This window comes from Brassica oleracea, unplaced genomic scaffold (genome assembly GCF_000695525.1).
Source record: "Brassica oleracea var. oleracea cultivar TO1000 unplaced genomic scaffold, BOL UnpScaffold00640, whole genome shotgun sequence".
In the NCBI taxonomy this organism is placed as follows: domain Eukaryota; kingdom Viridiplantae; phylum Streptophyta; class Magnoliopsida; order Brassicales; family Brassicaceae; genus Brassica; species Brassica oleracea.
The window spans coordinates 83,748-95,873 of NW_013617430.1; the positions used below are offsets into that span (position 1 = coordinate 83,748).

General features: G+C 49.7%; 2 protein-coding genes across 2 annotated transcripts in view; both read right to left on the reverse strand.

The window, feature by feature from the left end:
* Positions 1–1,171, reverse strand: part of LOC106319844 — a 5,242-nt gene extending 4,071 nt beyond the window's left edge. Inside the window, exon 1 of the mRNA XM_013758245.1 lies at positions 625–1,171. Coding sequence (XP_013613699.1) covers positions 625–1,171 — 547 coding nt within the window. The remainder of the gene's footprint in view (positions 1–624) is intronic.
* A 4,434-nt stretch (positions 1,172–5,605) lies between these two features.
* Positions 5,606–7,668, reverse strand: LOC106319845. Its single transcript, XM_013758246.1, has 2 exons — positions 7,222–7,668; positions 5,606–5,938 (listed from the first exon to the last, which is right to left on the reverse strand). Exons 1-2 carry the CDS (start codon positions 7,666–7,668, stop codon positions 5,606–5,608), a joined length of 780 nt encoding a protein of 259 aa, XP_013613700.1.
* Between the last annotated feature and the right edge of the window lie 4,458 nt (positions 7,669–12,126).

Genomic DNA, 12,126 nt, shown 5'->3' on the forward strand with positions numbered 1-12,126 from the left:
GAACGAAATTTCCGCGGTTTTTACCGTAAAGTTTGATCGATGACTTATAATGGTGGGAAACATGAAATGGGTTCACTATGGTCTTCGGGAGATAGCATCGAAGGGTAGACGAGAATGCATGGACTAATGTCGTATCGACGTTTCGGAAGAGCTCGGTCGCTACGTAGCGACCAAACAGAACGGAAGCTCGGTCGCTAGGTAGCGACCGAGCTTGGATCAAGCACGGTCGCTACGTAGCGACCGAGCGGAACGGACGCTCGGTCGCTACGTAGCGACCGGGCTTGGCTCAAGCTCTTGTCTAATGTCTCGTGTTTCCTCCGTAAAGCTTTTCGTAAGAAAGAATCTATTTCGAAAAAATAGTTGTTGAAGAAAGTTCTCATTTTCTTCTTCGGACGTTTTGAATGTTAACTTCGTCGTAACCGTTTTTGAACCCAACATAAGTCGCACCAGAAGCCATGGTTCCGGAAAGAGTCGGGGGCTTTCATCTTCTGATGCCACTTGACCTGCTGGCCCATCTGCCTCAGAACTTTGATCAGCTCCGGCCTTGAGACGGAGAGGTGAGAGATGTCTGGCCACGTGGACACTGCCATCCCTTCTGCTTTCTCGATCGGGTGGTTCTGGTACCTGCCCCGGTTTCGATTCCCGGAGTCCCTAGCTGGTCTTTGAGAGGGCTTCTCGTCTCGCTCGGTTCGGTTTGGTTAGATCGTCTTGGGATCTTGCTTTTGTTGTACCTTGGCACGACTGGCGACGTCTTCCTCTCATTTGACATGCGTCCAGGCTCGAGATAGGACGTCTTCCATAGTTTTGCACTGATACTTGGCAGCTCCTTGTAGAGGTTTCCATCGGGGAGCAGACCTCTCTTGAAAGCAGAGAAAGCAGTGGGGATACTGCATTCGGGGATAGCCACATTCTCTTGATTTAAGGGGGCTATGTAGCCTCGCAGGGGTTCCGCGCGGTGCTGGAGGATTTCGTAGAGGCTGTCGGAGGTTTTCTCCAGGTCCGTACTGCTGGCGAATTGCTCCACGAATTTGTCGCTGCGTACCGCGAAGGAGGCTATAGACCTGGAGGGCAAGTTGAAATACCACTTCAGAGCGGGTCCGGTCAGGGTGGAGCCAAAACCTTTGCACATGGTAGCTTCGTGTGACCCCTTTGGGAGTGCTACGGCGAGCATCCTTGGTCTGTATCGGGTGACGTGGTCGTCCGGATCTGTGGTGCCCTCGTACGCCTTTATGCTGAGGGAGGGGGGGGGGAGCTACCCCAGGGAGTCTCTCTACCATGGATTGCATGGCGTCGAGCCTGTTAGGGGATTTTTGTGTAGGCTATTTTAGAGTACCACAGAACGATGGATAAGCTAGAGAACCGTATGTGTTTTGAGTAGGTTTGTATGTTTCGTGAGGATTTGGGTAAAGTAATATAAAGATAGTCTTAAAGAAACGTTTTATTAGGTAGAACAAGTGAGAGTAAACAAGGTTACAAAGTATTAAGTAAGAACCCTAATTCTAGTTGTCTAACCCTAGTCTCTAAGCCTTGGAGAAGTCGATCCTTTGCTTTCGGGACTTAGGAGCCCTTATAAAGCCGTCTTGAAGTCGGTTTGATTTAGGTTGAACTCTTACATATTCGGAAATATGGAAGGTTCTCCTTATCGGAAATTATCCATTTCTCGGAAGAGAGGTCGGTCCCTGAGACTGGTCCCAGGGTACCTTTTAGCGGGACCTGGAGCGTTCCTATATCGGGGACCCGGGGGTCCGGGTCCTGCCTGGAGGCTGGAGGAAATGATACTGGGGTATTTTTCCCTAACAGTTTGCCCCTTATTGTTCAATTTCGTCATCGAACTCGGGGAATAACCAGTGCACTTAAGTCAACCGGGATTGCTCATTCTCAGCAGGCTCCCCTTAGGAAGGACTCCGCTTCATCGGTCTCGCTATCCTGGATTCAACTCAAGCCGGAGCTCGTTCTGAACCCAGGCAAGGATCATTTCCACCTTACTTAGTCGGAGCTTGATAGTAGCGTCTTGAATTTTCTGGAGACGATGAGGCTGGGGAGAGTTCTTGTTGGAGAGAACCGGAGTCTTTTAAGCTGGGATCCTTTGAACCGGAAAAAGGCTGGAGCATGATCTGAGTAGCGTTTTTCCTTCCTGGATCGGATTTCCTTCATTCTAGGCCGGTCACCCTTTGTTAACGATTCTCTAGGAGATTTGGAAATATTCGATTTCCTTTTCTCCGTCTTCAAAAAGGAATGGGTTGGGCGTATATATAGGATGCACGGCGCTCCTCACCAAATCATCCCTGATTTGAGAAAGATGAATTCTTATTTACCCTCTCTTCCGGCCTCGTTCGTAGGTGGTCGGGTAAGGCCTCGTCGCTTATTTACTAACCCCTTTTCCTCACCTGCTACTTCTCACGGAGAGGTCCCCGAGGCTGATAACGAGGCGATCCTGATGGCACCCTTGAAGCAACGTTGCTCTTATGTTCTTGATGACGGCCCATGCTCTGTGATCCAGGAGGAGGATGTGATGGCTATCCGGAGGAAATATGCGATTCATTCTTCGGTACAGATGAGGAGTCCCTCTGTGTTTGAACGCGCCGCTGACGGGGACCGAACGAGATGACCGTCTTTGAGGCATACTTGGTGGCATGTTTTCGGGGGATCATTCCGTCACTCGTGGCTGAGATATCATCGTTCTTTGGTTTCTGCCCTTCTCAGCTTACTCCCTTATCCTGGAGGACTCTAATGTCGATCCAAGTACTTGGGGAGCTCCATGGCCTCGGCATCGGGATACATGAGGTTCTGTACTCCTACTACTTTGCCCCGCTGACGATCGTGCCCGGATTCTATCATCTTCAACCCCGCGATGGCACCCCTTTGGCCGAGGAGCCTTCGAGAGGTACCAGGGGTAACTACCCCTTCGGGAATAACTGGAACAGCTGATACGCGTTTCTGAAGATTCAGGAACCCTTCTTTTACCGTACGTTCTGGCGTACCGTCGGTAAGTCTGGTCTTCTGTACTTCATTCTCCTCCGGTTGGTGATTTGCCGATGATTTGGTTTTGTTTTCAGATGAGGCTCGTCCGGTGTCCTTCCTTGGGGAAGCAGTGGCGAAACAGGTGCTAGCGATTTCTCGGCGTTTCCGTAGGGTACCATTCCTGGTGAGTAAGGAAGTCTTGTGCCACAGCCGTCTTTGGGGTAAGTTCTTGCTTCTTAGTCCTTGCTTGGTAGGATTTCGTCTTCTTACTCTTTCTATCTTTCAGGGAATATTGCAAGACTCCCTGCTTCGGTTCTTTACGACAAGTATCAACAGGCTGGGACGCGAAGAAGGCGCTCTTTCTACACTCCTCCACCTAGTTTGGCTAGAGCGGCACCACCGACTGCTAGGATTAGACCAGACTCAGTCGGGACTCCGACTGGAGGGGTTCCGCTAATGGGCATTCAACAGAGGCTGCTCGCCGAGCTGTTCCTTCTCCGTAACCGGGTGCGAGATATGGCGGTTCAGCGTGACTTATTGATTCGGCAGGTGAGAGCTTCCCCTAGATGGAAGCTTATGAAGGAGTGGTTGGAAGGAAGAACGGAGCACTGGGATCCCGAGGAGAATATCGTCAGCATCTGCTTTGGTCTGAGGGATTGGGTCGCCGTCCTGGAGGGTTTTTCCCAATCAGCCCGAGGTCCATCGCGGAGTCTCGAGTCTCCGCTGGTCCGCCTTTCTAGATGTTTTATTTCTTTTAGTCGAACTTGCTTTTCTCTGAATAATGGCTTCTTGTTGCCTTTCTTGATTCTCTCTGGAACAATGATTTCTCGTAATGAATTCCTTTTCCCTGCAAGCTTTGTTTCTTGATTTCGTAAGTTCGGGATTCCGAGATTGAAATCTTAGCTCTGACGATATAGGGTTCGGAGGTCCTTCTGGGGACCCTGAGGTCGTTGGCCTATAGGCTATATAGATCATTTATAGATTTTGGTTCTCGGGCTTTGAGGCCGTTTTAGGAACTTCTATACTTAGGATCCTGGGATCACAGTTGGGCCCGGGGGTTATAAGGACCTGGAGGTTTACCTTTTCCAGGTCCTGAAAAAAAATCATTTCAGGGCCCGGAGACTACTTGGGGACCCGAAGGTTTTCAATAACCCGGGGGTTTTGAATTATTAATTTAAGGGACCGTATTCTGCCTGCCTAGGTGAGGCCGCTACCGATACCTGTAGGGATTTCGCATTCTGCCGCTCGGGAGCTGGCCACTATCGAGTTCCCGTGCTGCATGCTGCTTCTGCAGGACGCCACTGTCAGACTTAGAGGGTGCTGGTATGGGTGAAAACCCAAGTGCCAGGCTTACGCTGCTTTCCACGTCTGGAGAAGCAGGATTTAGATTGCTCCCTATATATAACAATACTTTTACAATGGATATATACCATGTGTTCCCTGTATCGCGTAGCTCGTAGCGTTTTAATACATGTACTTTTTACATTTGTACTCTAGGGACCCCGATGCGCCTTAGGCTACACAGGGGTTTTAGGTAGTTTTGACAGCATACTCAGGCTTGCACATACCCATTCCTGCTTTATGTCTCATACCCATTTTGTCTTGTGGTCGTGCCACTTCTTTCAATTAAGGTTGGCCAGGATCGGAGGTCGCTTGGACCTGATCCAGCTCGTTTGCCCCTTTAAGTATTATGATATTCCTACTATTCTTTTATAGTCGAAACTATTTTATTGCATAAGCTTTGTCCGGAGATGTTTCAGCGTACATAGGAGTAGGAAAACATAATGCTTAAGTAATAAGTAATAAAAATCATGGTCCGGAGACCGTACAAGACATCAGCTTGCGAGGTACCCCGGTGGTTAGGCCATGTTTTCCTTTTATTATGTAGCCCGTAGGCTTTGTTTCGCTATTTGGATGAGTTCCCCTGCTGGAGGATTCCTCTTTCTTGCTGCGGTCCCTGGCGGCACTCCGTGGTCGGGACCAGTCCTCTGGGTTCTGTGGACTAATCTGTCGCTTTCCTCCTAGGAGGTGGACTTCATGCCGGTTTGTTGAGGATTGTAGGAGTGTTTCCTAGGCGCGTCGTCCCTCTCTCCATTTCTGGGTACTGCTTCTCCCTAGGGTCTGGGGACCGTGACCGAGACTTGTCTCGTGCCCCAGCTTCTGTAGATTCTCTTGCTATTGCGGATTCGCGGCCAGTGTTTCCTGGTGATGAAGGTTTTCAGCACGGTCATGAGATGGGTAGTCGCATTCATCCAGCGGAGCGACCAGGTTTGAAGAACTCTGACTTGGCTAGGTATCTGTGTTCTCCGTTGGCAGGGTACCCTCTGCCCCAGATCCGTCCGGTATGATTTCAGAGGAGGTCTCCTCCCGCTGCTTATGCCCCGCTTCTTTAGTTGCGAGACCATCGGTTGGTAGCTGGCGAGATCCATGCGGGGTGGAGGACGAGGATCTTGCGATGTCCCTATCTTCTGAACAGGTACCGCTTTGGAGAACCATGAGTGAGACCATGCAAAGCGGTCGATACCGGTCCTTAGGTGTTCCTTCACGTGATTTGGGGTCCGCGTCCTCTGAACGATCGCCATTCGCCAGACCTCTTGACCTCTGGTCCCTGGGTTCACGGGACCTGAGTTCTCTTCTGTAATTGCTATAAGACCTTGGTATTTCCCTTTAAGGTGGTCTGGTAGCAGGATCGAGAATTCTCCTGATCTCCTTTGATTATTCTGATGCCCCAGGGTGTACTAAATTTCACCATTTGATGAAGGGTTGAAGGGACTGCTCCCATGTCATGAATCCAGGGTCTTCTTAGGATAATATTGTATGCTGATTGACTGTTGACGACCATGAACTTGGTAGACATGTTGATCCCTTCAGCGTACACTGGGAGAGTGACCTCTCCAGCTGTTTGCTTAACTTCGCCGCTGAATCCGATGAGTGGAGTTATTTTGCGAGTCAGGGCGCTCTCCTCCAGCCCTAGGTCCTGGCAAGTGTGGGAACCAGAATTCACACCGTCAATTTTAATGAATAAGTACGGAGGAAAATCAAGAAAACCCAATTTTTCCTGAAGGTCCGAATTCTCTGCGTAATCACTTTCAGAGCGTAAAAAGATAGATAGCAAGATAAAGATAAATAGTCGCTCAGAGGCGTTTTATTAATGAAATAGTATGAATTCAAGACTTCTCCGAGAGGAGTAGTGATATGCTAACTAGACAAAAGCAGAACAGAAAGGCGGCAAAACGTTCTAAGCCTTGCCTTGCTAGTCTAACAACCTAAGTTCTAAGTTCCCTAAGCTAGCAGGAGTTCTCTAAGACTAAATTCTCGGATCCCTTTTCTTCTGCTCCAGCTCTCCTTATATGTTGTTTTAGGTCAGTGGCCCATTTACTCCTTTGCCTTTAGGCCCAAGTTTATCTCTTTTGGGAATATTCCATTTTTCGTCGATCTTTGTAGTTATCCTCGAATCTTGATATTTATTTTCGGAAACTTAATGTTTATCCTACTTCGGCGAGTTAGGATAAACCGTCATAACTTCCATTGGGCTCGGGTCCCTTCTAAATCGTAGAATGGCCTTTAGACACGTTTAGATCCTCTCGGGCCGTTTTTAGGCCTTCAGGCTTTTCTATGATTTCGAGAGTAACTCTGATCGAGATGAAACGAGAGGTATATGATCCAAAAGTCGGATATCACAACTATACGGAGGACACGAGAGTCAAAACGAGTGGGACTGGCCGGGATCGGATTGTCCTTGCCCTAGGGCGAGGTGAACCTGGCGCAGATCGTCCTCGCCCATGGGCGAGGTGACTGTGGTGCTGGTCGTCCTCACCCATGGGCGAGGTGACCTTGGTGATGGTCGACCTTGCCCATGGGCGAGGTGACCGTGGTGCTGGTCGTCCTTGACCATGGGCGAGGTGACCTTGGTGATGGTCGTCCTCGCCCATGGGCGAGGTAACCGTGGTGCCGGTCGTCCTCGCCCATGGGCGAGGTGACCGTGGTGCTGGTCGTCCTCGCCCATGGGCGAGGTGATTTTGTGAGAACGGTCCGGCTCTCGGGTCTTGACCTGTCTCTTTTTGTACCGATCTTTCCGGAGACCCTCGTCCATAAGTATTTGTATTCTTCCGATATTTCTTTCGAGAAGTCTTTCGTGAAGAATTTGCTAAAATGATAATCTTAGCCGTTGATTTCGAGAAACCGTTTTCGACCCCAACAGTAAGCAGTCTGGAAGATGATGTTGCTGGAGCTACAATTGTCCACTAGTATTGTTTTTACCAAGCAGTTTTCTACGATGAGCGAGATGACCAGGGCATCGTGGTGGGGAGCCAGGATCTTCTCCTTCTCCGTAGCCGTGAAGCTTATTTCATCGGTACCTAGGAGCAGGTGCTTTGGTTTGGTCGTCTCAAAGCCATGCTTGGCGTTGCGGGTGCTTTTCTTGGCAGCTGCATGACTCACGCCGCTTATCTCCAAACCTCCGGATATGACATTGATCACTCGATCCTGGCGAGGTGGTGAGGCGGGTATAGCTCCAGCGGATTTCACCGGCACCTCTTTATTTAGATGGTTCTTGGCTTTTTCTGAGAGGAATTCCCGGAGACGCCCCTTTTGGAGTAGTTCATTGACCTCAATCCTTAGAGCGACGTAGTCTTCCGTTTTGTGACCGTGGTCGCGATGGAAGTCGCACCAGAGGCCAGGATTCCGTAACGGGTCAGGTGCCTTCATCTTTTGAGGCCACTTGACCTGTTGGCCTATAGGCCTCAAGACGTTGACTAGCTCCGGTGTGGATATCAAGAGATGGGAGATGTCGGGCCCAGTGGATACCAACATTCCTTCTTCCTTTTCCAGGGGTTGGTACTGGAACCTGCCCCGGTTTCTGTTCCTGGAGTCCTTGGTCGCTCTTTGGGAGGATCTTTCATTCTGATTTCCTTGATCCCATCGGGCCGAGTTTTGGTCCTGCTTCGGCTGAGCATTAGTGCGGCTTGCGACGTCTTCTTCCCACTTCGCTTGCGCCAGGCCCGGGATAACACGTTTTCCATGGTCTTCCAGGGATACATGGTTAGTTCTTTGTACATGCCCCAGTCTGGAAGCAGGCCCCTTTTAAAGGCAGAGATCGCGGTAGGAATGCTGCACTCGGGAACCACCACCTTTTCTTGGTTGAAGCGGGCTATGTAATCTCGCAGGGGTTCTACCCGATGATGAAGAATCTCGTAGAGACCGTCTGAAGTCTTCTCTAGGCTCCTACTACTTGCGAATCGCTCCACAAACTTGTCGTTGAGGCTCGCAAAAGAGGATATGGACCTGGTGGGTAGGTTGATGTACCATTGTAGGGCTGGTCCTATTAGAGTGGAGCCAAAGCCTTTGCACATTGTAGCCTCGCGGGATTCTTTTGGAAGCACAACCGCGAGCATCCGTTGCTTGTATTGAGCGATATGATCAGCGGGGTCGCCCGTGCCGTCGTACATCTTTATGCTGGGGAAGGAAAACTTCCTAGGGATCTCGACCGAGACGATTCCTTCCACGAAGGGGGTATCTTCGTAGGGGTCCGGGTTACTCCTTCGGATTGGGGGAGCTACTTCTGGTAGGCGTTCCACCATGGACTGCATGGCGTCGAATCTCTTGGAGAACATCTTCTCGAGATAGGCATTCATAGAGGACTCCGTCGCTGATATCTTTTCAGGCGTCTCCTTATCAGATTCTGGCTCGGAATCACTCTCCTCCAGGTTGTAGACCTGAGGATTCTCGGCCCCTTCGTGCGTTGCCCCGGCTACGCCTGACCCAGGAGTTGGATCGGTCGCGCCTTCTCTGGAGTTAGGAGTATTTAGATTCCCCATGGGTCGAACCTGGGTTTTGAAACGACGCTTCTCGTTGCCTGCCCTACTGCGGGCTTGGTTTTGATCCCGGAGGACCATATTCTCCGACTGCAACTGGCTGAGCTTCTCGGCACCTTGCTCCAGCTGTTTGGAGTGTTCGGCAAGTTTCTGCTTTAGACTCTGAACTTCTGAAGAGAGGTTGGGGTTTTCCCCGGTTGCTTCCTGAGTTCGATTCATCTCGGTTATTTGGCTCTGCATGCCATCAACTTGCTTCTGGAGTTCAGCTACCCTTTGAGCATCATCGGATGGCTCGTTATGCTCGTCCACCGTCATCGTCACATAGTTTGATTACTCACATCCTTTTAGCGCCAAACTGTTAGGGGATTTTTGTGTAGGCTCTTTTCGATTACCACTGAACGTTGGATAAGCTAGAGAACCGTATGTGTTTTGAGTAGGTTTGTATGTTTCATGGGGATTTGGGTAAAGTAATAAGAAGATAGGCTTAAAGAAACGTTTTATTAGGTAGAACAAGCGAGAGTAAACAAGGTTACAAAGTATTCGGGAAGAACCCTAATTCTAGATGTCTAACCCTAGTCTCTAAGCCTTGGAGAAGTCGATCCTTTGCTTTTGGGACTTAGAAGCCCTTATATAGTCGCCTTGAAGTCTGTTTGATTTAGGTTGAACTCTTCCATATTCGTAAATATGGAAGGTTCTCCTTATCGGAAATCTTCCATTTCTCGGAACAGAGGTCGGTCCCTGGGACTGGTCCCAGGGTTCCTTTTAGTGGGGACCTGGAGCGTTCCTATATTGGGGACCCGGGGGTCTGGGTCCTATCGGAGAACATCTAGTGAAGGTGAGCGATCATGGGAAACTCCGTTCTCGCTGCTCCGTCTGATGCTTCCTTATCAGGCTCGGGCTCCGAGGTGCTGTCCTCCAAGTCGTAGGTCTGCGCATCCTTAGCATTTTCTCGCGTAGATGCGTCTCCTCCCGGCGTTGTAGTTGGGAGGTTCGCGCCTATCCTAGAGTTGGGTGTTTCCAGAGTCGGAATAGGCGAATCTAAGTCCAGAATTGACGCTTCTTGTTTCTTGCCGCGTTAAGGGCTTGGTTCTCGTCTCGGAGGGTAAGATTCTCCGATTCGAGCTGGCTGAGCTTCTCGGCGCTCTGCTCCAGTTGCTTGGAGTGTTCGTTGATCTTTTCCTTCAGGATCTGGAACTCCGAGGAAAGCTCGGGATTGGTCTCTTCCCGAGTTCGATGCAACCCGGTTACTTGACCTTGCAGATCGTCGATTTGCCTATGGAGTTCAGCTTCTCTCTGGGTAGCTTCGGGTAGCTCGTCATGCTCGTCCACCGCCATTATCACGTAGTTTAGATTAATCCCCTCCTTTTAACGCCAAACTGTCAGGGGATTTTTGTGTAGGATCTTTGTGAGTACCACAGAACGATGGAGAAGGCTAGCATTTGTATTAATTTCGAGAGATACAATAGAGATAAAGACTTGAAGAGACGTTTTATTGAGTAGACAAACTAGGATTACAATGATTTGAGTAAGAACCCTAATTCTAGCCGTCTAGCCCTATTCTCTAAGTCTCCAATTGTCGATCCCTTGCTTTAGGGTTTAGATTCCCTTTATATAGTCTTCCTAAGGCTGGCCTTAGTCAGTTGGAGTAGGTTAAACTCTTCTATATTCGAAAATATGAAAGGTTCTCCTTATCGGAAGTTTTCCATTTTCCGGGGGAAGGGGGCGATCCTGGGACCAAACCCGGAAAGCTCCATAGCGGGGAACCAGAGTTCCTTCTAGCGGGGATCCTGGGAACCGGGGTTCCTTCCAGTGGGGATCCAGAGGCCGGTGTTCTGCCTGGGGTATGGAGGAATTCAATACCTGAGTATTTTTCCCCAACAGTTTGCCCCTTATTGTTCGATTTCATCATCGAACTCGGGGAATAACCTGTGCACTCAAGTCAACCGGAGTTGCTCATTCTCAGCAGGCTTCCCTTAGGCAGGACATCGCTCCAGCAATCCTGCGATCCGGGTTCCACTCAGGTCGGAACCGTACTCTGAATCCGGGGGATGATCAGTTTCCCCTATATGAGACATGGGTCTGGTGCTACTTGGAACACTGATTCTTGTCAAAGAGGGGAACCTCTGGGCTTCTGATTATGTCTTGGAGACGGTGGAGAATGGAGCTCTGATATTCCCTGAGGAGGAGCTGGTACAGAAGCGGGTCTTAGTTCTGGATCTCCTAAGGTTACCATTTCTGGCGTCCGTAATCACTCGCGCGGATTCTCGCCTGATTCTGAAGATCTTATTTCCTTAAATGTAGGAGATTGACTGAGATCGCAACCCTGCTACCGAAGGAAAGATTTTGAATTTTGAATCTTCCCCAAAATCTGAAAGTTAATAGACTCGCGGCTTCTTCAGGAATTTTCCCAACAGCTCCTTCTTTATAGGCTTTGCCTTTCTTCTTTCCCTTCTTATTTCTTGCTCTTCCTTCGTCGGCATCTTGAGCTCAGGTAACTATTTCTTTTACCTCTCTTCTAGTTTTTCAGGTTTTAGTTAGATAGGTTGGACCTCTCGTTAGCTTTCCTCGGGTTTATCTTTCTCATTGTCGTGGCCCAATGGATAGGAACCATCGGCATCATGTATAAGCGATCCTCTTATTATATTCCCACGACGGCCGATAGGGCTAGGTTGAGGAGAAGGATGGAGTCTCCGGTTTCCCGATCGGACAGCTTGTCGGAAGCGGGTGAAGGATCCGATTGTGATCTGATGGCCCCCTTGCCTCTATCTTGTGTTTATGCGGCTCCTCCATTAGTGGGTCCTGCCTTGTCAGTCGGTGAGGATGAGCTGGCAGAGTGGCGGAGCAGGTATTTGCTTCCTTCTTCCATTGTCCTCTGAGTTCCCACCCCAGAAGAGCGTGCTTCCAGCTACATCCCGTGGGAAATTGCCGTCTACGAAGCTTTCTTTGACTCCAGACATGTCGGGAGGTGTTACCAATGATCCTTTTGCAGCCTACCAGGAATCGACGAAGGTAATGTCTGCGAAGAAAGAGTTCAGTAGTAGGAGTGCATCTGGAGATGAGGTGATGATTACTGGCAGCCATCGTTCGGGGAAGAGACCCAAAAGCGGTGGCGTGACGACTCGATCAGCGCATCAGTTGGCTGACATAGCTCGTTCTGCAGGGAGTTTAGCTATGGCTTTATCCAACCTGAACTTGAACGTATTCCCTCAGGATGGCACTGTCTTGCCTATAGAAGATTCCCTAGAGGTGATCTAGGTTCTTCAAGGAGGGCTTCTCCGGGTAAGTTCTATTACCTGCCTGCTTTCCTTTTTGGTTTTGTAATTTGATCGAGATCCGCGTTTTGTGCAGACCA

What these genes read in the sequence shown, in the direction of transcription:
- LOC106319845 (XM_013758246.1), bottom strand. Translation starts at nt 7,668, where the DNA reads ATGAAGGCACCTGACCCGTTACGGAATCCTGGCCTCTGGTGCGACTTC. An exon ending in TCATCGTAGAAAACTGCTTG is followed by an intron (nt 5,939 to 7,221) that starts GTAAAAACAATA and finishes CACACTTGCCAG; the next exon opens with GACCTAGGGCTGGAGGAGAG.